Source organism: Bufo bufo, chromosome 2 (genome assembly GCF_905171765.1).
Source record: "Bufo bufo chromosome 2, aBufBuf1.1, whole genome shotgun sequence".
Lineage (NCBI taxonomy): Eukaryota > Metazoa > Chordata > Amphibia > Anura > Bufonidae > Bufo > Bufo bufo.
In genome coordinates this window covers 215,954,290-215,980,619 of record NC_053390.1, presented here as the reverse complement: position 1 = coordinate 215,980,619, position 26,330 = coordinate 215,954,290, and the positions used below count along the sequence as shown (strand labels likewise).

The following is a 26,330-nucleotide window of genomic DNA, read 5'->3' as shown; positions in this document are numbered from 1 at the left end:
TAATCCGGCCCTGTCCACACCCCTAATCCATTACAGGTTCCCTGGTCCCAGGTGAGGCCAGCTGGGTTGATCAAGGAGGGATAAATCAACCCTCAGTGTAGGAGTCTGGAGGAAGAGGAAGGGCCCTACAGAGAGGGAAGCCTGAGAGGCTTGTGTGGTCACAGCCAGGAGGGCTGCTAGACCGTGCGGCTTAGTGAAGCTGGATCTCTCCCCTGGACTTGTGTTTGGTGAGCTGACTGGCATAGTGTAAAAACCTGAGACCCTGTGGGTAAACTGCGCTTTAGAGGTTCGTCAGGGAGAAGACCTCTGTATTAGCTAGGGCCCAGACGGGCAGGTGTTTAGTTTGGTTTGGACTTATGTTTGTGGTGGTGCTAAAGTGCCAAAATAAAGCACCTTTTGGACTTGAACCCCGTTGTCAGAGGAGAAGTCTGTGATTGCGACCCCCTGAGAGAGAGCTATCCCCTTACACAGCCCATGAAAAAATACAAATGTTTCTACCTAGGCAGTTCATAGGCTTTTTTATCCATTGTTGTAATCTCTACCAATTTCAGGTCAAACCAGGGACTGAATTTAGTATAGGCGAGGGAGGACAAGTGTACAGATGCTTATAGTCCTTTGTATGTGTTGCTATGGAGGTCTGCACATTCTGCAGACCATAGATTGACAACATCCTATTGACTTTTCCATTATATTCCCTGAAATGTGTGTAGTGTGCCATTTTCGGTGACAAGCCCTGTGGTATACATACGTACCTCCTAAACTGCAGACGCGTGGCAGCATTAGGCCGATAATAATGGAGATCTGTTTTTGGAATTGATTCTGTCTCAGACTGAGAAACTTCACAGATGTATCCAAAACCTTTTTTTCTTTCTCTCTTCTTTTCCCTTCAAAGAAACTTTCCAAAGAAGTTCAGACCGCTTTAGCAAAGGCCAACAGCACTGCAGAAGAGACCATTTCTGCAATCAAAACTGTCCGCAGTTTTGCCAATGAAGAGACAGAGGCTAATGTGTATAGTGAAAAACTGCAGCAAGTTTACGCTCTGTACAAAAAGGAAGCTGTCGCTCATACTTACTATGTGTGGTCTACTGGAGTGAGTATGTCGTCCTGTATGCTATACCTCTGCATTGTCATCACTGGACTTGTTACATTAAGTGGTCATAACTACAGTACAGACCAAAAGTTTGGACACACCTTCTCATTCAAAGAGTTTTCTTTATTTTCATGACTATGAAAATTGTAGATTCACACTGAAGGCATCAAAACTATGAATTAACACATGTGGAATTATATACATAACAAACAAGTGTGAAACAACTGAAAATATGTCATATTCTAGGTTCTTCAAAGTAGCCACCTTTTGCTTTGATTACTGCTTTGCACACTCTTGGCATTCTCTTGATGAGCTTCAAGAGGTAGTCCCCTGAAATAGTTTTCACTTCACAGGCTTGCCCTGTCAGGTTTAATAAGTGGGATTTCTTGCCTTATAAATGGGGTTGGGACCATCAGTGGTGTTGAGGAGAAGTCAGGTGGATACACAGCTGATAGTCCTACTGAATAGACTGTTAGAATTTGTATTATGGCAAGAAAAAAGCAGCTAAGTAAAGAAAAACGAGTGGCCATCATTACTTTAAGAAATGAAGGTCAGTCAGTCAGCCGAAAAATTGGGAAAACTTTGAAATTAAGGGCAATTTGACCATGAAGGAGAGTGATGGGGTGCTGCGCCAGATGATCTGGCCTCCATAGTCACCGGACCTGAACCCAATCGAGATGGTTTGGGGTGAGCTGGACCGCAGAGTGAAGGCAAAAGGGCCAACAAGTGCTAAGCATATCTGGGAACTCCTTCAAGACTGTTGGAAGACCATTTCAGGGTACTACCTCTTGAAGCTCATCAAGAGAATGCCAAGAGTGTGCAAAGCAGTTATCAAAGCAAAAGGTGGCTACTTTGAAGAACCTAGAATATGACATATTTTCAGTTGTTTCACACTTGTTTGTTATGTATATAATTCCACATGTGTTAATTCATAGTTTTGATGCCTCCATAGTCATGAAAATAAAGAAAACTCTTTGAATGAGAAGGTGTGTCCAAACTTTTGGTGTGTACTGTATATGTACAATGCAAGATAAAGGCATTATTTCCTCCACTTGTATTTATACTTATTTTATTTATTTTTTTCCCCCAGTTTACCCAGTTAGTTTTACAGATTAGTATTCTGTACTATGGTGGACACCTTGTGATATCCGGACAGACGACAAGCGGTAATCTGATATCCTTTGTTATTTATGAATTTCTACTGGGTGACTGCATGGAGGTAAGAACAGAAGTGACGGCACATTTCATGACATTTTATCAGAGAAAGTCCCATTCACACGACCATAATTGTTGGTTTGCATCCGATCTGCATTTTTTGTGGATTGGATAGGGACCCATTCATTTCATCGGGGCCGCAAAAATGCGGAACAGCACAACGTGTGTATGTCCATGACATGTGCCTGCAAAAAAGATAGAATATGTTCTATTCTTGTCCAATAGGCAGTTCTAACAGAGGGCAGGACGTGCCTTCACATGTGGTGGAATTTTCTGCCAGAAAATTCACTAAATTAAGACTTCCTATGGGGCTTAAAACTGGTTATTCCTGCATTGTGTCCGTGGCAAAAATTTACATTCTCCAGTGTAAATAATGTGGATTTTCTGTATGAGAATCTCTCCATCCAATTCAATGGGAAACTGATTCTGCAGTGGAAAATGCTGCAGAATCCATTTGCCATTGACTTGAATAGAGAGATTGTCATATAGAAAATCTGCAACAAAATCCACACGATAATTCACACCACAAAGTCCGCAACTTTGTAAAAATCTGCACCTGCATATTTTCTGAAGACACCCTAACAGGGGCGTAGCTATAGGGGGTGCAGAGGTAGCAGTTGCTACCAGGCCCAGGAGCCTGAGGGGGCCCAAAGACCCTTGTGCCACATAAGAAGTATTATAGAAAGTGCATGCTGGTCAAGTTGCACCACTGGCTGGAGGGAAGGGGTCATTTTTTACTTGGGCAGCATGAAGGCTATGTGCTTCCCTGGCCACAAAGCACTAAGTTAAGGGGGCCAAGCTGAACTCTTGCACCAGGGTCCATGAGCCTTTAGCTACACCTCTGCACCCTAAAGGTTACTATTTTTAAAATGAGGAGTTATGCATGCATTGCACCTGTGTGCCCATTGTCCATCTTCCATCTTTTGACCAAGACAGATTTTAACCTGTTCCCAACCACCTTACGACTATACGTCAGCGGTTGGGACTTTCAATATGGCACTCGCTTGCGAGTTAAGCAGGTGCCATAGCCGCCAGATGCCTGTTGTTTTAAACAGCAGGCACAATCATAACATTGATCGCATACATTAAACCCCTCAATATAATGATTGCTTGTTATAGTTCCCTAGGGGAACTATTAAAGTGTAAGGAAGTTTAAAAAAAAGAAAAGGGTTTTTAAAAATATTTTTAAAAAAATGTAAAAATTCTAATCACCTCCCTTTCCCCAAAATGAAAAAAAAAATACATAAACAATTAAAAATAAAAAAAAGGGCCATGGTTGCAATGCAAAGCCGCACATACTATTAAAATCTGAAAATATTTATTCCATATGGCAAACGGAAAAAAAATGCAAAATGGCCAATTCACCGTTTTATGGTCGCTTTACCTCCCACAAAAAATAAATTATAAAAAGTGATCAAAAAGTCATACATACTCCAAAATAGTATTAATTAAAAGTACAGATCGGCCCGCAAAAAATGAACCCTCACACAGATAAAAGTAAAAAAGTTCTGGGGGTCAGAATATGGCGATGCGGGGGGCGGAGCCAGCAAGTCATGGTGTAGGACGTGTCTGCCGGAGCTCCTCACCGCTATCCCAGCTTCATTAGCTTTTAAATCGAGTGGACGCAGATCCAACATGGGGAAAACCTCTAGAGATAAAGAGGGTGCATCAGGGAACACCCTGAAGACAAAAAAGACGCAGGGGGACCTGGCAAAATACCTCAACAGGAGATCTTCCTCGCACCCTGACGGAGGCAAGATGGCGCGGGAGGCGCGAATCAACTCCGAGAGAGAAGGAGCTGACTCAGAGGCCGACAGCTCAGACGCTGAAACCTACATTGGAGGTGAGGTTGATTCCCTCCCTCTCACCCGCGGCTTTTTGCAGCAGTCCCTGGCCCAAGCCCTCTCACCGGTCATGAAAGAACTCTCAGATATCAAGACCGAGTTCCTACAGCTAGGCCATCGGGTTGAACGCCTGGAGGACAGCCACGACCTCCTTGTCCAGCACGAGAAAGGGGTTCACTGTCACTTATCGGCCATGTCTAAAATGATAAATACAGCCTTCTTCAACCTGGAGGACCAGGAAAACAGAGGCCGGAGGAAAAATGTCCGGCTGCGGGGTATACCCGAATCAATACAGGCTGAAGACCTGATGGACACAGTCCGCCGCCTATTTGCCACCTTAGTGGGCGAGGAACAGGCTGCCGCCATTACTATTGAAAGGGCCCACAGAGCCCTTAGGCCCAAACCTGCCGCGGGAGAACCACCTAGGGACGTGGTATGTGCCCTGATGAACTTTCTGGACACAGCGGCCGTCTTGAGAGCGGCCAGAGAAAAAGGAGACGCCACCCTAGATGGCCATAAGGTTCTTTTATTTCAGGATCTGCCGGCTAGTACATTAGCCAAACTAAGGAACCTGCACCCGCTGACCTCGTTATTGAGAGATAAGAAGCTGCCGGTCAGATGGCTCTTTCCATTCGGCTTATTTACTTCGATCGGAGGGAAGCAATTCACGGTGAGAACACCGGAGGACTTACCGCCTGTGTGGGAGGCCTTAGGAATCAAGGCCCTGGACATTCCGTCTTGGCTCCCCTGTAATCCATCCCCGGACCTTCCTGGCCTTCCGCAGCCGGAGGAATGGCGTCTGGCACAGAAGAAAAAATCGCCGAAAAAAAGAGCCTTTTGAAATGCCTCTATCCGAAGATAAGGAAACAATCTTCGACATAAATAGAAACTCTAAGATCCAGCGTCATTGAGATCGTACGACCGCACCGCCATCTGGCAGGACTCAGGTTCTATTTAGCTCATTTAACCCAGTGCCTTATTATGGGGCTACCTTCTTTTAGACCTCTGTTATTTTCACTAGCCGCCTGGCTTTTATTTTTTCTGCTACTTAGACCCTTACCCACCTCTCCTTATTTGCTTTCCCTCTCCCTTCCCCCCCCCCCCCCCTCTTATTTCCCACATGCCTTTTTCATACCTTTTCCATCTCCTACTGCCCCCATCCCCTCCTTTTTCGCTCTACAATACCTTTTACTCATTTACATACTGGCAGCTGCCTACAAGATTTGCCCCATCCAGGTGTGATTGGAGTCAAAAGCGACAATGCTTGATGGAATTGTAGAGCACTTTTCTAACTAGGGGCCTCGTGTTTAAGCTTCTTATTGCTTCATGTATGTCCACTCTATGCATTTGTCTTTACATGTTGGGTTTAGTGTGTGGGACCTGGTCATTTAGGTACGTCCACACTAATTTCCCCCCCTACTGAGGTTTCTTTTTAACCTCATAGACACTGCAGGATGACTTTCTACAGTGTACAATGTTTATATTTCTTTTTATGTATTTTTGTTTTTATGTTACCCTGTGTCACCTCCTGGCTAGTTCTTCAGAACAGATCCACAAAATGGCACCATGTCTGATCTAAAGATCGTGTCATTTAATGTAAATGGCATGAACACACCGCAAAAGAGGAGTCAAATCTACCATTTGCTTCGCAGAGAAAGGGCTGACTTGGTTCTTTTACAAGAGACCCACGTCCCTAATGTAATTAGTAAAAACTTCCCTGTTTGGTATCATGCTGCATATTCCTCAGCAGCTAGAGGAGTTTCAATAGGCATAGGGCAGAATTTCCCATTCACTTTAGTGTCCAAGCTAATAGACCCTGAGGGCCGCTATTTATTTTTAAAAGGTAAGGTAGCGAACTCCACGTTTACTTTAGTCAATCTCTACGCCCCGAATAGTGGCCAATTCACATGGTTGCTCCGCACTCTTGGAGTTCTAAAGACCTTTAGAGAAGGTCATCTTGTTCTAGGTGGAGACCTCAATCTTACTCTTGATTCCTCTAAGGACTCAACCTCTGTAGGCCGCCCCCCCTCCAAAAAGCAAATGAGAAGGCTTCTTCTCACACTCACGGATCTCAGGATCTCGGACGTTTGGTGCATCCTACATCCAGAAGATAAGGATTACACCTTCCACTTGCGGACGCATGATACATATCAACGCATTGACTATCTTTTTATAACTAACCAATTATTGCCCTCGGTTTCTGAGGCCAGCATTGGGAACATAGTTGTCTCCGATCATGCGCCGGTGAGTGTGAAGATGAGATTGCATGACATCCCTCCGAGATCCTGGGTCTGGAAATTAAACGAGACGCTCCTGGAAGACGAGTCACACAAGAAGGAGATAGAACAATGTCTCAAAAATTACTTTTTGGAAAATGCTAGAGGTTTAACTAATGGGACGACCTTATGGGAAGCTCATAAGGTAGTAGTTAGAGGGGAGCTCATTAGCCTGGGCTCTAGAGTTAAGAGAAATAGGCAGAAACAATTAGACTCCCTCCTTCAGCAGATCTCCACTCTTGAAATCTTACACAAGAGGGCGAGATCAGTTGAGGTCTTGGAATCTCTTAAACGATTAAGATACGAGGTCACTGACCTGCTGAATGTGCGAGCGGCTAGAGCACTGAAGACATTGCGCTTCAAGCAATATCTGCATGGAAATAGGGGCTCCGAATTAGTCTCTAACCTTTTAAAAGGTCAAAGGAACAGATCCTTTATTTCAGCGATTAAATCAGCCACGGGCTCTCGACTCATCAACACTCCTGCGATAGCTCGAGAGTTTTGCTCCTTTTATTCAACTCTGTATAACCTCCCGGCACCCCTCAGGGGTCAGCAGCTTGATAGACATATTACAGAATTCTTAAGCTCTATTGCCATCCCGAAACTTTCCGCAAATGACATAAGCGGGCTGCTCCTGCCCTTTTACGGTGGAAGAAGTAGACCAAGTCCTATCCTCTATTCCTTCGGGCAAGAATCCAGGGCCTGATGGGTTCCCTATCTATTATTACAAAAGGTTTAGAGAGACTCTCATACCCCACTTTGTAGATGTTTGTAATACCCTCCTGAAGAGTGGTTCTCTGACCCCACAGGCCCAGGAAGCACACATAACAATTATCCATAAAGAAGGAAAGGATAGAGAAGCTTGTGGCAATTATAGGCCAATTTCATTGCTAAACACCGATCTGAAATGGTGGGCCAAGCTGCTTAACAACAGTATTTCGAAGTTGCTTCCTGGGCTTGTGGGTGAAGAACAGGTGGGCTTTGTGGCGGGTGGAGAGGGTAGACACAATATCAGTAGAGTGGTACACGCGATTACGCACGCTATCAAAACCAAGTCCCCCCTGGTGCTCCTAGGCACGGATGCTGAGAAGGCGTTCGATAGGATCAGCTGGAGCTATATGGAAAGAGCCTTAAATGCTTTTGGCTTTCCTGAAGTTTTTATTAGAGCCATATTTACTTTATACTCGGCACCTTCTGTGAGAGTGATGGTGAATGGGACCCTATCGGACGCCTTCCAAATCAAAAATGGCACCCGCCAAGGTTGCCCGCTATCCCCTACCCTGTTTATCCTCGTCCTAGAGACATTGTTATTAAAATTACGCCAATCCCCTGTGATCAAGGGTGTGAACTTGGGGAAGTTTAACCACAAGATGGCGGCCTTCGCGGACGACCTTCTGCTTTTTATGTCTAACCCTGAGGAGGCTTTACCGGAGGTTATGCAGATATTTGAATCCTTTGGTCAACTCTCGAACTTTAAGATAAACTTTGATAAGTCAGAAGCCTTGAGTATTTCTTTATCACCTGCCTTGCGTAGCAGAGTTAGGACTCTCACCCCATTTAAGTGGCCTCCACAGGCAATCAAATATCTGGGTGTCATGATCCCAATAGATCCCAAACTCCTATTTAAACTTAATTTTCCTCCTTTTACTCTCAAAAGTGGCTTCCATCCTCTCAAAAAGCTCCTCGCCGTTTCTCACCTGGCTAGGTAGGAAAAATGTCCTGACCACCTATATTCTCCCATTGCTTATGTACACCCTTAGAGCCCTTCCCATATTAATTCCTGGCAACTTTATAAATAGAGTTCAATCAATTATGAGTAAATACCTCTGGAATGGAGGTCACCCTAGAATGTCCTTCCGCTTGCTCTCTCGCAGGAAAAAACATCTCTCTCCCGGATCTTCCAACCTATATACAAGCCATTAACCTAGAAAGATGGCTTTCACTGACCAGATGTGAGTCTCAATATATGCATATCGACTTGGAGTTGGCCCTCTTGGGCAAAGACTCGTTTCATAGAATATGGCTACCTGGGGGATCCGGGGGAGAGACCAAAATTGACAGTGTACTCACCAGAGGAATGCTACACACCTGCCACAGATCAAAGGAACTTAATTCAGGGCAAAGTAAGATTTCCCCCCTGGCTCCTATCTCAGTATTACCCACTCTTTTGTGCCCCCAAATTAAATATCCCTCTGATATATGGCTTTCACTGTCAAATCATAGATTGGGAGATTTAGGGAGACTTGACGCTACTGTTGATTTCTTCAACACCCTTTCAGGCGATATAGACCTGGGGAAAAACTTTATTCAGAGAAATGATTTTGAGTCCATGTGTAGACAGTTCAAGTCCTCCAAGCTTGTCCCTTTAGCAGACCCGACGTGGCTGGAAAATTTTGTTTTACTCCCACGTTTGCCTCATAAATGCACCACTCTCATATACAGACAAATCCTCAATGCCAGGAACTCCAAGCCCCCGCCATGGGTAGCTGACTGGGAGAGGGAACTGCAACTCACTTTAAATGAAGCCGATAGGAAATGGATCCAAAAGTGTTCACACGGCTTTTCTAAATGTATAAAAATACAAGAAAACTCTGTTAAGGTAGCATTTAGGTGGTATAGGACACCTGAATTTCTATATAAAATCCAGTTGCTCCCCACAGATTTGTGCTGGCGATGCAATATTGCCACTGGCTCCATTTCTCATATTTGGTGGACGTGTTCAGGCATCCATAATTTATGGGTGGAAGTGGAGTGTACTATAAATACGATTTGTAGCACATCTTTGAAGCTCACAGCCCAATTAGTACTACTCTGGTTACCTACCCCAGTTTTTCGCCCTGGGAAACATAACCTGACCACACACTTGCTGATGGCTGCTAAACTTCTGATCCCTATAAAATGGAGGTCAGTAGACCCCCCGACCCTGGATATGTGGAGAGATAGGGTCCACCAGATATGCCAAATGGAGGAACTGATTGGGTGGACATACCATAACAGAGACCGCTTTCTACAGATCTGGCAGCCTTGGCTGCACAATAGAGCGGAATACCTGAACTCATTGCAACCCGGTACTACTTAACCTATGAAAAGCGAGATGTCCATTCTGGCCACTTTTTGAGACCCCCCCCCCCCCCTTGCCTCCTCCCAACATACCTGTTTATCTCTCTCACTAATAGGTTTTGACCAGAACTGATATGTTTGAAGATTTAGTTGAAGCAATAAGCTATATTTTCATTCTCAAACACTATGCGGATTGTAGTTTATTACATGAGGTGACACAGTGTTAGAGCCGTTAGCTCTGTTCACTTGTTCTGTACAACATTCTTGTTTCTGTAAGATCATTTATCTAATGAGACTATTTGGTCTCAGATGAGTGGTCACCTCGTGTTTACGTGTATTGTTAGGCTATGCCCTTGATGATGTATGCCTTGCTTCCATAACGATGTGACTCACTCAATTTTGGATTGCTTTATTGAATTATGATTTTTGTTTGTCTAATAAAAAGAGATTTCAAACAGAATATGGTGATGCAAAGAGAAAAAAAAAAATTCCAAAGTTTTGTTTTTGTTTTCAGTATTAAAACGAAAAAACAAAACAAAAAAAAAAAGACACGTGTGATCACTGTAATCGTACTGACTCGGAGAATGAAATTAACAGGTCAGGAAATGCTGTAAAAACAAAACGTATAAAACTGGCGGAATATTATAATTTTTTCATAATTCCATTCCTTTTCGAATTTTTTTCCTGCTTCCCACTACATTGCATGCAACTGTAAATGCTGCCATTAGAAAGTGCAACTTGTCCCGCAAAAAAAACAAGCTGTTGACTTTGGGAAGGCTGGGAGTAAGAAACGAAAATGAAAAAATTGAAAATTGCCTGGTCATTAAGAGTTAATCTACCTGAAGTAAACAATTAAGGTTGCCACTGAATGACGGCAAGCAGAAATTCTGAAAAACGCCAGGAAATGAGCCAGAGTCCTCTCCTGCATAACGGAAACTGGACAGATCTGTTATGCTGGCTATAGACTTCTATTATGACGGCATACATAACGGAATGCCTTCTGACATGGAATTGCGTTATGGTCCGTTGTAACGGAATCCATAACGCAATTCAGCATATACCTGAACCCGAACTTCAAAACTTGAAGTTCGCTCATCCCTACCAGAGACTATATTGGAAAAATTGTTTAACTTTTCATTATACAAAGAATTACCTTCATAAGAATTACCTTCATTTGCTGAAACTATATTACCGTTTTCAAAGGCATTTTTATGTTTTCTCATTTTAATTACCATTTCCTGTTGCAGCTATGTGTATATCCATTTCCCCTCTCTTGGATCTTTTTAAACATGTATTATCGTTTATTTCTTTTGTATAATAAAGAGTGACAGATTTCTCCTCCTTCACCAACACTGCTCACTTTTCTGAGTATGATTCTGATTGTATTTTATTATTCCTGTCTAATTGTTTTTTTTGTGATTTATGTGTTGCAGTCCATTGGATCAGTATATGGAGGGCTAATGCAAGGTGCTGGTGCTGCAGAAAAAGTATTTGAGTTCATAGATCGCAAACCAACAATGGTTAACCATGGAACCTATGCTCCCGAACATATGGAAGGGAAGGTAGAATTCCGAAATGTTACTTTCTCATATCCTACCCGTCCAGCGGCACAAGTACTAAAGGTATGTCATATGGTGCTATATTTACCATATGCCGTAAAGCAATGCAATAAAGATATCTTAGGTATTCTGTCATTAGAATTCAGATTGTCAGATTTCTGTAGTAACACACTTTATTCAGGCCTCATGCACACGACCGTAAACTAAATGCGAAAGTAGTCTGTGTGCCATCCAAACTTTTTTTTTTTGCAGACCCATTTACTGAAAAAGGTCCACAGTCCACATTTTGCAGATAAGCATTTTTTAGGGTTGCATTTCTTAGTCACATTTTTTTACCTATAGAGAAGTTTTTGGGTAAACACATGGAACATACCATACCCAGAGCATGTTGCAATTTGATAAAAATGCCAAGGGACAAAAAAACACCAGGAAACTGCCTTAAAACACAAGATAAAGATGTAAATTATATTTCTTACTTGCCACGTTTTTCACACAAGAAATGTGCGACCACCCTAAATGTGGTTTATTGCAGCCAACCTGATGTGTCGGTTTATTTTTAATATAGTGTAGAGACAGGGATGGTAAACATTTTTGTGATATAAGTCATTAGGGAAAGATGTTTCTTTGTGCTAGAAAACAGGGTGTAAACAGTCTTCTTATCAAGACATTATATGCATGTCAGCGGAACCTGCTGATTTTGGCCGGACTGGATGACCGTCTAAGGCCTCTTTCACACGGGCGAGATTTCCGCGCGGGTGCAATGCGTGAGGTGAACGCATTGCACCCGCACTGAATCCGGACCCATTCATTTCTATGGGGCTGTGCACATGAGCGGTGATTTTCACGCATCACTTTTGCGTTACGTGAAAATTGCAGCATGTTCTATATTGTGCGTTTTTCACGCAACGCAGGCCCCATAGAAGTGAATGGGGCTGCGTGAAAATCGCAAGCATCCGCAAGCAAGTGCGGATGCGGTGCGAATTTCACACACGGTTGCTAGGAGACAATTGGGATGGGGACCCGATCTTTATTATTTTCCCTTATAACATGGTTATAAGGGAGAATAATAGAATTCTTAATACAGAATGCATAGTACAATAGGGCTGGAGGGGTTAAAAAAAATAATAATAATAATATAACTCGACTTAATCCACTCGATCGCCCGGCTTCTCTTCTGTCTTCTTCTTTGCTGTGCACAGGAAAAGGACCTTTGATGACGTCACTGCGTCACTTGATGCACATGATCCATCACCATGGTAAAAGATCATGTGATGGACCATGTGATGAGCGCAGTGACGTCATCAAAGGTCCTATTCCTCAAAGAAGAAGACAGAAGAAATGCCGGCTGCGCGAACAAGTGGATTAAGGTGAGTTAAATTATTATTTTATTTTTTTTTAACCCCTCCAACCATGTTATAAGGGAAAATAATACAATCTACACAACCTTGAACCCAAACCTGAACTTCTGTGAAGAAGTTCTGTTCTGGGTACCACATTCAGTTTTTTATCACGCACATGCAAAACACATTGCACCCGTGCGATAAAAACTGAACAACGGAACGCAATCGCAGTCAAAACTGACTGAAATTGCGTACCTACTCGCGCGGGTTTGCCGCAACGCATCCGGACCTTATCCGGACACGCTCGTCTGCAAGGGGCCTAATGTGTACTCCCCAGGTAGCAAATGTGGTGGAAGATGAGGATTGGTCATGTTGGATTTCAACTGCCCAATACATTTGTTCTTTGGGAGATAAGCCACTGCCAGGGCAGTTTGGCAGCAACATCCACCCCTCTTCCTACTGAGGACACATACTTCTATGGCTAAAATGTTGTATTTGACCGAGTTCACATTATCGGTTAGCTTTCCTTTCTTCTGGTCCTTCAGAAAAATAAGCTAAAAATGGATCCATTATTTTTAGCCTCAGTTAGGCTACATGCACACGAACGTTGTTTGTTTCCGTCCCCGTTCCGTTTTTATTGCGGATAGGATGCGGACCCATTTATTTCAATGGGTCTGCAAAAAACGTGGACAGCACACCGCGTACTATCCGCTTCCGTATGTCCGTTCCCCTGCAAAAAAAATAGTGCATGTACAATTTGCGGACCGTAAAACACATACGGTCGTGTGCATGTAGCCTTATGATCAGTTTGTGTCACGTCCGTCAGAGATCAGTTATTCTTGACATGTAGTACTTTTTGTCCCATCAAAAATAACTGATCTCTGACAGAAGTGACACAAACTGATGCTATGCATAACTGATACTCAAAATAACAGCTTTTTTATAATTTTTTCCTGTTCTTCTGACGCATCTCCGTTGTGAACTCCGGCTCTGTAATCCAGTCACTGTATCCCGCGTACATGCTGTCTTTCAGCCGGACAAAAATTGCTACATGCAACATATTTTGTCCGTCCGAAAGTCTACATACATGTCGGAAAACGTCCGGATTATCGCCAGATCCTGTTACAGTAAATGGACATCCGGCGGTGCACGTTGTTATTCGGCGATGCCAGACATGGTGAATTCCGGAAGTCTGTTCCTCCACCGGAACAGACTTCTGGATTTCATTACAGATGTGAGCCCAGCCTAAACGGTGAGGATGTGAACCTGGCCTTAGCTGCTCCAAATAAAGCAAGTTAAAGTGCATTTACACGGCCCGAGAATCGGGTCGAGAAACGATCATTCCCGACAATCCGGCCATGTGAATGTGCTGCTCATCACCCGATGAATGAGAGAAACGCTCATTCATCGGGTGATCCTGTTGTTCATGCAGGCACCTCCTATCAGTTTCTGGGCAGCAGATCTTGTGGTCTAAACATTGATCTGCTGCCCAGAAACCATGAATCTGTATGAGGACGAGGGATCGCCATAGTCATCCCTCATCCTCATACACTGAAGGAGATCTCTGCATGTAACTGAAGCGGTCTCTTTCACTGAATGAGCAGCCGACTATCGTTAAGGAACGCTTCCTTCTCAACAATCCGACACTCAGTTGACCTGTAAATCCAGTTTTACACTTGGAGAGGTGATGATCCTGAACAGATAACCCCCCCCCATGATTATGTGCTGCTGAATCTCTCTGCTCATCGTTTCTGACAGATTTTCCCTTGGGAAACCTAACTGCCCTCATCCAGTTAATTTCCAGTAGTATGAAGTTGGCTTAGATCTGCAGCAAGACAGGCATTTCTTTCATTGCAAGAACCATCAAAATATCTTTCTGTGACAGAGCACAAAGCTGAGGTTCAGTCTCCTAAAGAGCACATTGCCGCAGCACACAGCACTTGTGTTTCAGTTCTGGAGACAGATGATAAAAGAAACCTGTCTTTTCACAGGGCATATAATACTTCTGTATTCAGGAGGATTGTATTTTACATCCTGCCCTTTTATCTACACCTGACTTTGGTTCCGTGTAATAATGATTGCGCACCAGCTTAGGAATGGCACACCATACTAAATTTGCAACTTTTTTTCAAAAACGGAATGTATGAAATGAATGTTAGGCTCTGTTCACATCTGTGTTATTTTTTGTCAGGTTTTTGTTACTTTTTAATGGTCAGATTAACATAGTGTGCTGCAACATTCAATAGAGGGGAAAAAATGGAAACCCAATGGACTCATTTTAGGTCACTGGAAGTAAGAAAAAAATAATGACCACCATATCTGCAATTGAATCTGTAAAAATGCCATGACACCAGTGTGTACATTTGACTGTTTACTGTATGTATAATGTGTATGTTCATTTTGACTTTATATAGAATCTGTCCTTCACACTGTATCCTGGTAAAGTGACTGCATTGGTGGGTCCATCTGGTAGCGGGAAAAGCTCTTGTGTGAACCTTCTGGAAAACTTTTACCCTGTGCAGGAAGGAGAAGTCGTTCTTGATGATCAGGAAATTAAAATGTATGACCACAAATACCTGCATGCAAGGGTATGTGATTAGCTACAGGTCTATCAGTCCCTTCTTCATATCCGTATCTAAATATGTTCATATAGACAACAAAAGTAGGGAACCTGTCACCCGATTTGGCACTTTAAACCACCAGCTTTTAATAGTTCTACAAGCATGCCTGTAGCTATTTCTGAATAACAGAAATGGTTCATGTGCTGCCACTAGTCATCTGGATGGAGGCTTTGGCCGCAATAGTCATGGACTCCCCTGTTTAGTGAGCTAGTTGAGGCATTGACTTTCCAGAGAAGGTCCAATATCAGTAGAATCACTTGAGAACTTGGGGACACAGTGCATGCACGAGATTTCAGTAGTGATTTTGCTGACGTCGGACCCTCTCTGGAATGTAAAGCGTGCCTTAGTGGGTGTGGCTACAGCTGGGACTGCATGATAACAAGGGCCAGTGGCTCCTCCCAGATGACTATTACCAGTGACTTATAATACAGCACATAAATGATCATTTTCTGCATTATTCTGTATCAGACAGAATAGGCACAGGCATGCTTGTTAAAGAGAATCTGCCACCAGCTTTTAGCTATCTTAACTAAGGGCAGCATAAATTAGTTACACACCTCCCTAGCAAACCACTGGTTCACTTTCTTTAATTAATCCAGCAATTTTGCAAAAATCTTGTACTGAACACTTCAAGCCCATGCCAAGTCCTAATATTCATGAGAACCTGGCTCTCCCCATCTGCAGCTGATTTTCATATTTTCCCTATAGCATCAGTTTGTGTGGGAGGAGGATGCAGGTCCTCAGGAATCTCAGGACTCTTTGGCTCGTGCTGCATTGTGTACAGCTCTAGGGCTGGAACTGTTCAGTACAAGATGCTGGGTCAGTTGAACAGTGTCCAGCATTTTGCTAAGGGTGGGCATTATGGCATGTCATTATAGGTTCCGTTTATAACGGAATTCCTGGACGGAATGCAAAACGGAAGCCTTAAGGACGCATTCCGTTTTGATCCATCATAAAAGAAGTCTATGGGCAAGCATAACGGATTCATCTGGTTTCCGTTATGCAGGACGGAAACAAAGTCTTGTCTGTTTTGACTAGTGACATATCCTTTTTTATAAGTTGATTTTTAGTACAAAATGCAGCTGGCAGGTTCCCCATATAACTTTGGTACAATTAGAAAGCAATTATGAATCCCTGACCACTTTTCAATACATTTGTGTGTATCTGAAAATGTGGCTCTGGGCCCTTTCTAATATGGTGTAGAGATATTCACACCACAAAACTGCCATTAATACACTGATAGCCCTTTTATCGTACACATTATGGTGTTTAATTTATCTTTGTCCTACGAACAGTGAGATCGATCTCCTGTAGCATACACTATCTAATATCCTGTTAAAATACAGCTGTAGGAGGTGTTCACACTGCCCAAGCATCAGGCAAATCATAGGAATGCTCGTTAGTGATAATCTGCCACTGTAAATGTGCCACCGATTACCGTTTTGCTTGTTCATCTGGTAATAGGATCTTTCATGCAGTCACCTAAATCATTGCTTGCTGGCAGCAGTTCGTGCCGTCTAAACAGCCTCTGCTGCTAGCAAACAATGGTTCGCTATAGAGACGAGCGATGGCATTAGCGATTGTTCCTCCCCATACTGTGGAGGAGATTGCTGCATTTAATAGCAGCCGTCTCCTTCACTGACGAGCAGGCGATTGTCAGTGACGCTTCCTTTCCAACAATCGTCTGCTCAATTGAGCAGTGTAAATGGACCTTAAAAGGAATGTGTCATCAGAAAATGACCTTTTGTTTAAATCACATTTTTATGTTTAAAGGGATTCTGTCACCAGGATTTACCCTATAGATATATTTATATGTGCCCATCAGTCTCCTTGTTTTGTATTAAATCATCCCACTCTTACTGCTCTGTGTATCTTTTATTCTTCCAAAAAGCAATTTTATAGATATGTAAATTACCTTGCTAAGGAGCCCAAGGGGTTGTCCCATGATCCGTTGGAGCCCAGCCGTGCCCATTGTTCCGGAGCCCAGCACCGCCTACCAGTTAATTTATTCACTGCACTTGCCCTGACATCATTCCTTCCAAGCGCCGTAATCTCGCGCAGGTGCAGTGTAGACAGTAGTCTGCGCCCGTGTGGACTACTGGTACAGGCTTCGTCGATCCAACTGTGCATGCACCGGCTCCTTGCGTACACGAGATTACGGCGCTTGGAAGGAATGACGTCAGGGCAAGTGCAGTAAATAAATTAACTGGTAGGCGGTGCTGGGCTCTGGAACGATGGGAGCGGCTGGGCTCCAACGGATCATGGGACAACTCGTTGGGCTCCTTAGCAAGGTAATTTACATATCTATAAAATCGCTTTTTGGAAAAATCAGACACACAGAGCAGTAAGAGTGGGATCATTTAATACAAAACAAGGAGACCGATGGGCACATATAAATATCTCTATAGGGTAAATCCTGGTGACAGAATACCTTTTAACATATTTAGAAAGGAATTTTGTTTTATATATATATATATATATATATATATAATTTTATACAAAAAACATAAAATCCTGCAGTTTTTGCACTGACCACTGTCTGATAATAGGTGCCACTTCTTGGTCTGTACAGATCACTTTACTGCAGTTATCTTTACTTACCTGTCATTCTAATCCTGCCTGTAATGGTATCACCTCTGTATATAGATAAGACAGGATCCACCATTTACAATAGATGATTGTCAAAGCTTATCTATTCTTTCCTTGTACAATGACCCCTGCACAGGTCACAGATCATGCCTAGAAAACTCTCCATAGAAGTCAATGAGGTCCCCTTCTGACCATTGTGTCTATGGTCCATGGGGCTGCCGTAAAGCAATTTTCTTAATGCTGTGTAAATGCCATTAAGAACAGCTCGGGCAAGATGGTCGCCCCCATAATCATGTTCAGATATAGAATAAATAAATCTGCAATCAGAAAATAAAAAGAGATTAGAATAAAAGAATGTGTCACTATCGGGTTTTAACTGGCATTTTTGGTGACACATTTCCTTTAAGGAAGGAGAGGTCAGTGAAGTCACAAGCATTGATACTTTCTTGGAGTCTGCCCTCACCATACTTCTGCAGAGCTTCTTCCAGCTACTCAGTTTTAACATATTTTTCAGAGTCTCGGGGGTGTTTTAGAGCAAATAAAAACGTTAAAGGGCAGGGAAAATCTTAAAATCACCCATTCAGACCTCCTCCGCTCCACTTCCACCATTCTGATCCTGTCCTTATTATTATCGTTATGTGATTAGCGCAGTGGCTGCTTCTTGTTACTGTTCGGTCTTAGTATTATTGATGCTTATGTTTCAATGTTGCTTTGCTAACACTTGGGATTTCTCCTTTATTTTTTTCTCACTTTATAATAGGTTTCAATGGTTAGCCAGGAACCTGTGCTATTTGCCCGTTCCATTCACAATAATATTTCCTATGGTCTAAGTTCTGTCCCTCTGGAAGTAATTACAAGTGCTGCCAAGAGAGCCAATGCCCATAATTTTATCATGGAGCTTCAGGATGGGTATGACACAGGTATTTGCTTATTATGTAGATTTGTATTTCTCATAAAAATGTGATAAATGATTGAATTTATCAAGTTGATAGTGAATGGGAACCCCAAGGATATATGCTGTGTGGCATCTCCAGTAGCAAGAAGCATTTTTTGTTGAATTTCTGTATAGAACAGCCGTGCATGTGGATGGCGAGAATCAAAGCATTACACAGTAAATGTGTTGTCTGGAAGTATTCTTGGTGATGAAAATGGGAGATTGTCATGAGTACCAATGGTAGTCGGTCAGTGGGCAATCAGAAATTGGTTAGGTTGATTGAAATGAGAGAATGGATATGAGAAGATGCGGCACTGTGGGGACTCTTTTTAATGATGGTTGAGGAAACAGGCATAATGAATGAATGGAGACATCAGTATAACCACTGGAGAGACATCACATAGACTGAGGGGGTCATTTACTATCCTGAAGTACGCTTATATTAGGTGTATTTAAGACGCAGATTGCCCCGATCATGCCAGGTCTAAAACAGTGGGCGTGGGAAGTCTTAGGCGTAGAAAATGGTCTAAATGTAAGCCAGCAAGGAAGATTTAGGCTTATATTTAGACCAGCGGTGGATGCGCCGAAGTTATGTAGAGGCTGGTGCCTCTTCATAACTTCAGCGGATCCACCTCCAGATATAGGGGTTATTAAGACGGGGTTAGGGGTTATTAAGACGGGGTTTATTAGATCCTCTATTAAGGTTTTAGATTGAACTGAAGATGTTGGAAGTAAGACTATAAGAAAGCATGAGAACAGAAATGATGTGTATGAGATAACTGCCCGATCCCAGAGTCATTCGCTACTTTGCGTCTCATGAATGACAATGCTATGTGCCTTGTGGGGGATTGTTCATATGAATGATCAGAAGTATGACTGATGGGATTGATGTTTAAAGTAGAGAATTCAAGACAGAAGAGGAAATTAATGATTATGTGGAAAGGAAGGAATTTTAGAGACGCTAGATGTGAGGGAATGGGATTAAGAGAGAAAGTGTCTAGAAAAGCTGAGGAGAGAAGTGAAAAGCAGTGACTTCATCTTCCAAGATAGGGCATGTGAAGATGGTAATCACTACTGCTTCTGGGAGAAAGTAAATGGAGCAGCATTGCAGTTCCCTGCACGGTGGATAGATGAGCAGAGAACAAGCCAACGGGGCATAAAGTCCCAATGTTTTCAGGATCACCAAAAGCCCCATAATTGTAATACAGCTTGATGCAGAATAACAAGTAAAATGAATACTTGCAGTAAACTTTACTATTAATATATACCATACCCTTCTTGCTTTTCTGTGCTTCAGAAACTGGAGAGAAGGGAGCACAGCTCTCGGGGGGTCAGAAGCAGAGAGTTGCTATTGCTAGGTCTTTAATCCGGAACCCTAGGGTGCTTATTTTGGATGAAGCTACCAGTGCACTAGATTCAGAGAGTGAGCATGCGGTAAGTCCAATGCATTTTTAAGCTGCTTTCTATAGCACTTCTCAGCTACTATAAAAAAAAATTATCCTCAATATACAGTATTACTGCAGTAGTGGTAGATACAAATCTCAATAATGTAAAACCCCTTTTAGTTTCTGTTAGGTGAGTATGCAAAATCTTTCTTGCTAAGAATGCAAATAAAAAGTACAATACCCTGGGGTGTGTGTTTGTCGTGGGTTTCACAGCAGTTTCTAGTTTTGTCACATTGTTGAATGTTTCTGGTTTAATACAAGAAGGTTTCTCTTCCTTTCATTCACTTCACCTTTTTATGTGCTACATTTTTCATTTACTTAATGTGTTTCCCAGTAGTTTGTATTTTAACTAGATTAGGCAGAAAAATATATCTCTGCTTTATATCTGGATATGTTTTTTAAGGGTACTTTCACACTAGCATTTTTCTTTTCTGGCATAGAGTTCCGTCCTAGGGGCTCTATACTGGAAAATAACTGATCAGTTTTATCCCCATGCATTCTGAATAGAGAGCAATCTGTTCAGGATGCATCAGGATGTCTTCAGTTCAGTCTTTTTGACTGTTCAGGACGGAGATAATACTGCAGCATGCTTTTATCTCCGGCCAAAAATCCGGAACACTTGCCTGAATGCCATAGGAATGTATTAGTGTCGGATCCGGCATTAAAAATACTGCAAAAATTAGATTATTATCTTTTTAAACGGATCCGTTTGTCCGTATGACAAAAGGACAGACTGATCCGTTCTTGCAATGCATCATCCGTCTACAAATGCTGTCCGTTTGCATGCAGATTGCCGGATCACTCTGCCGCAGGTGTGAAAGTACCCTAAGATTGTTACAACAGTAATATACACTACTAAGTTAGGGATATTTGGCTTGTGGGTGAACTTTCAGGATGAACCTAAAATGCACTCTAACCTTTACAGGTGAACTTAATGTGACCTTCTCTAAACTTTTGATCAACTGTTCAATGTTTCAGTACTTTTTGCACAACTTGCTGTTCTCTAACAAGGAGCTAAGGCTAGTTTCACACTTGCGGCAGGACGGATCCGACATGCTGTTTACCATGTCGGATCCGTCCTGTGGCTGTTCGCCGTGCCCCCGCTCCGTCCTCATTGACTATAATGGGGACGGGGGCGGAGCTCCGGCGCAGCACGGCGGTGCACGGAGAAAGCCGCCGGACTAAAAAACCTGACATGCAGTAATTTTAGTCCGGCGGCCTTAAGCCGTGCACCGCCGTGCTGCGCCGGAGCTCCGCCCCTATCCCCATTATAGTCAATGGGGACGGAGCGGCGGCCCGGGGGCACGGCGAAACAGCCGCAGGACGGATCCGACATGGTGAACAGCCTGTCGGATCCGTCCTGCCGCAAGTGTGAAAATACCCTTAATGGCAAAATTCACAACATGTGTTTAATCCATGAATGGCCCCAATAAACTTTGTGGTTCAATTAGAATAGATATTTAAACAGTCCTCCTCATCATGCTGTTCACATTTTGGCATAATGAGACCAAGATGACACCTAATAACTGATCAACAGTACCTCGGCATTGCGAGGCTTCAAATAGGATGTTCGCAGATGGAAGTGGCCACTGAGCTTAGAGTGTCAGAGTGTCATCAGCAGGTTGCAACAGAGATAGAGAGACTGAAAGAGTCACAGAAAGACATAGAAGTGGACGTCCTTTGGCCACATCCCACACTGATAACCTCTTCATTATGAAAAATGCCCTGCGGAACCGGATAACGAATGCCAAACAACTCCGGGCACATTTAAAGAGGACCTTTCACTACTGTATAAACTAAAAACTAACTATATCAGTGGGCAGAGCGGCGCCCAGGGGTCCCCCTGCACTTACTAGTATGTCTGGGCGCCGCTCCGTTCGCCCGGTATAGGCTCCGGTGTCTGCGCTCCCTCTGACTGATTTTTTGTATGAGGCGTGTCCCTTGCTGCAGCGCTGGCCAATCGCAGCGCACAGCTCATACAGTAGTGAAAGGTCCTCTTTAAGGGAGGTGAGAGGCACCCAGGTGTCATGTCAGACCATTCAAAACCGTTTACATCAGTGTGGTCTGCGTGCTAGATGACCTGCAAGGGTACCTGACCACAGGCGTCATCATCTTGCATGGGCCAGGGAGCATCTACGCTGGACGAGGGACCAGTGGACCTCAGTGCTGTTAACTGATGAAATTCGATTCATGCTGAGCAGAAATGATGGCCGCCAACTATGTTGGAGACGTCAAGGAGAGCGCTATGCATTAACCATTGTTTGCCTTTGGTGGTGGTGTTACAGTGTGGGCAGGTGTGTCTAGTCAATACAGAACTGCCCTACACTTTGAATGGTACAGTGACAAGCCCATACTACTTGAATAACATCATTAATCAAGTCATTGTGCCCCTGCATGAACAACACAGGCCTAATTTCATCTTCATGGACGACAATGCGCCAGTTCATCGAGGTCGCATCATTAGGGAACGGCTACTGGAGACTCGGGTACCTCAGATGGAGTGGCCTGCACTTTCTCCACACCTGAATCCTATTGAAAACCTATGGGCTCAGCTGAGTCGCCATTTAGAGGCTCATAACTCTGTACTCCAGAACCTCAATGACCTGTGGGCCGCCCTTCAAGAAGAGTGGGATGCCATGCCTCAGCAGACAATAAGTCGACTTGTGAACAGCATGAGACATCATTGTCAAGCTGTAACTAATGCTCAAGGCCACATGACAAGTTACTGTGACACTTTTTAGTGGAGGTATACCCACCTCTGGTGTTGGCTTTTGTTTCAATAAATTGTTTGACATGAGGAAATAACCATTGCATGCTTCTACTTAAATGCCCTACTTTCATGATAGAATATGACTGTAGCGTGAACTTTTTAAGTTTTCCATAAATTTCACCAGAAAGCCAAATATCCCTAACTTTTTATGAGTAGTGTAAATTGTCTTAGTGTGAATGCACATGTGTTTTTGTGCGTGGATTTTGACACAGATCCATGGTTTCTGCTGCGGCTTTGCAGTTTGAATTAGCTCCTTCAATGCAGTTAATCTGCAAGCAGACCCCCCCCCTGCGATTTTCGGCAGTGTCTGTGTGGAAACCGCGCCAAGGAATGCCACGTCCTTTCTTTACGTGGTCTGGAAAACCGAACAGAAATAAACTGTGGCTTTATGAACGGCAGTGCAGGCTCATACTGAAAACAATGGGAGGCAGCTTCCACACAGACACCGCATGGTATTAGCACAGAAGTCTGCGTACTGAGTAACTAAGGCCTTAGTATGCTTTATTTTCCATGCGCCTCTCTGTTACTTTTATGCTGCTGATAGTCTTGAATAAACATGAGGCACTGGTGTTTAGGAGGTTTAACACATATTTGCAACACATAAGGAACTGTTGATGATTCACTCTTCACAGATCCAGCAAGCGATGAACAGCGATCTGCAGGAGCGCACAGTGTTAATAATAGCACACAGGCTGAGCACTGTGGAGAAAGCACACAACATCATTGTTTTAGACGGAGGCACAGTGGTGCAGCAAGGGACTCACAAAGAGCTGATGGAAGAAGGCGGACTGTATTCCCAGCTTGTCCAGCGTCAAGTTTCTGGTTTTGGAGCCGAAGAGAAAGATCATACCAGATCACTGCATGTTCCCACAAAAGAGTCAGAAATATCTGAACCAGCCAGTGTACTGGCATAGGGAAACCGATTTAGGCCTCATGCACACAACTGTATTTTTGACCGTATTCAATCTGCATTTTTAGCGGCATTCATTACTATGGAGCTTGCGAAAAATGCAGACAGCACACACATGTCATCCGTGTGCTGTCTGCATCCGTGTGGCCATGCCGCTAATTATATTCCTGTCCGTTTTGCGGGCAAGAATAAGGCTACTTTCACACTAGCGGCAGCCTTCTCCGGCAGGTTGTTCCGGCGGGTGAACAGCCTGCCGGATCCGTGCTTCCGCTAGTGCGCGGGTGCCGCCGGAGGTCCGCCCCTGGCCCCATTGACTATAATGGGGGTGGGCCGGAGTTCCGGCGGCAGCAAAACAAACATGTCCTAGTTTTATTCCAGCCGCCTCTCGGCATGTTTGCCATGCTGCCGCAGATTATGCCTATAGAGCTGTTTATAGGTTATGGTAGTTCTTCTATAGCATGTCATAACTATACCAGTGTAAAAATTTATGATTGCTTTAGTTTTGCCATAAAATCGTTTTTATATACCTGTCAATCAGGTTTGAAAAGAGTCCATTTCCTGAGGCTGATACCAGTACAGGGATGGAAGACCGCGCAGTTGCTTTCGTGAGGAGTACAGTTGCTTGTGCGAGATTACGCTGAGTCCTCTGGATGAAGGTGGGGGAGCTAGGAGGGGACTTTGGGATATGGGGCAGTGCTAGGCTGCTTCTGAATGGGAGCGGCTGGGCTCCACAGACGTTTGAAACGGCCCCTTGGACTTTTTTCAAAGGTGATTGACTGGTATATAAAAACAATTGTATGGCAAAACTAAAGCAACCATAAATTTGATAATGGTATAGTTCTGACATGCTACAGGAAAACGACCATAACCTATAAACTATAGGCATAATCTGGTTGACAGAATCCCTTTTAACTACTCGCATCAATGTATGGGGGAAAGAAATACCAAAAATATTCCTGTTCATGGACTGATTTGCTGCATAACATTGTGTGTGTATAACTCTAGATTGCTCATACATTACTAATGTAGCAAATAAGAATAATTTCTTGTTTTAAACCATAGCCCCATGTATATTCACTAATATAGGAAATCGCAATCACAATGTAAGTATAGAAAATAATTATTTTAGGATATATTCTCATTGTGCAATCAAATTGCGGTTTATTGCGGCGATTACCACAAAACCTTAGCAAAATTTTGTTAATTTTGGCAATAAATAGTAATTTGACCGTACTATATATACCCTTACCCGTTGGAGCAATTTTAAAGTATATGCCAGCTTATAAAAATTTAAATCCTTGTGGTTTCTCTCCAATAACCTAGAAGCGATAGGTCAGCTTTCCTACAGAATTTATCAGAAGAGGAAAATCAAACAAACAACCATTCGATCCCTTTTTCCTTTGACGGGTGATGTTGTCATAGACATGAGTTTGCTAGTAGATCTTGTCAAAATCTTTTACATAGAGACATGTCATAAGATAGTATTGGTATGGGTACCACATGTTGATGGGGTTTTGATTTTCACAGGCTAAAATATGATTATTGGGGGTGTGGCCAGCTGCGGGAATGTACAGGCGTGCTTGAGTGAGCTCCGCTCCACGCTATCTCAACTCTTATCCTGAACTTTAACAGCCATCACAATTCCTCAACCCAGAGGCAGGAGGTCAGGCAGACCCCGGGGATGCAGCATGGCAAGGAACAAGTCCCTCACAGCAGCTGAGAAGCTAAAATTCTTGCACACACAGAAGCCCAAGATGGTGCTGACTCACCATCCAGACCTTCCTCCCCGGAAGCTGCAGATGCAGTGGCGGGAGAGATCAAGCCGAACGCTGAACATACTTTGAAACAGGTCACCGACCAACTACTACATAATATCTCAGCCTACAGATCGTCATTATCGGGTAAGATGGAGGAGGTCAAAGTGGACTTAGGGCTATTAAAGCACGATATGCAAAATCTGCGTGATGGGGTCCGAGAAGCTGTGACCCGTGTCTCTGAGCTAGATGACCGTACTGCACCTATCCCTGCGTAACTTGCCTCTCTTGAGAAAAAAGCTATACTAGTCAATCACCTAATAGGTGTTATAAGGGTGACATGGGTACCGCTAGGTGTTCAATTGAATAATATCATTGCTGTTTACCTACTGAGACATGGTACTTATAGACACATATTTAGTTGCTCCCCAAAGGGTATAATCTATTTTGGCATGTGCCACCATTCCTACCTCATATTACTATGTCCCTTTCTTTCAGGCAAATCTATAGGCCACCACAATGGCAGAATTAAGAATATTGTCATGGAATGTTAGAGGATTGGGAAGTCCAAAAAAAAGAGCAATGCTTTTTACAAGGATCAGAAACTTCAATCCTCACATCCTGTGCCTTCAGGAAACTCATCTCATTCCTGATTATACTAATAGGTTGCAAAAACCGTGGGTACAGTGGGCACATCATGCATGTCATACGTCCTACTCTAGGGGAGTCTCTCATGATACATAAATCAGTGAGGTGGGAAGTGGATAGCCTGGTTATTGACCCGGAGGGTAGATACATTTTTGTAGCGGCATTAATCAACTGTACATTGTATGTCATAATGGGTCTTTATGTTCTCCCTCCTGCAACCATGGCTGTGGTGACTCAAACTGTGGCTTTCGCTGCTGCCTTTCCACAAGCCTTGG

At 43.3% G+C, this 26,330-nt stretch overlaps 1 protein-coding gene across 1 annotated transcript in view; it reads left to right on the top strand.

Moving 5' to 3' along the window:
* ABCB9 (ATP binding cassette subfamily B member 9) overlaps positions 1 to 24,005 on the top strand; it is a 123,035-nt gene extending 99,030 nt beyond the window's left edge. The window contains exons 5-11 of the mRNA XM_040419666.1: positions 893 to 1,090; positions 2,181 to 2,309; positions 10,919 to 11,107; positions 14,799 to 14,972; positions 18,355 to 18,514; positions 19,826 to 19,962; positions 23,376 to 24,005. Of these exons, the coding sequence (XP_040275600.1) occupies positions 893 to 1,090; positions 2,181 to 2,309; positions 10,919 to 11,107; positions 14,799 to 14,972; positions 18,355 to 18,514; positions 19,826 to 19,962; positions 23,376 to 23,657 (1,269 nt within the window). The 3' untranslated portion in view covers positions 23,658 to 24,005. The remainder of the gene's footprint in view (positions 1 to 892; positions 1,091 to 2,180; positions 2,310 to 10,918; positions 11,108 to 14,798; positions 14,973 to 18,354; positions 18,515 to 19,825; positions 19,963 to 23,375) is intronic.
* Positions 24,006 to 26,330: the final 2,325 nt, after the last annotated feature.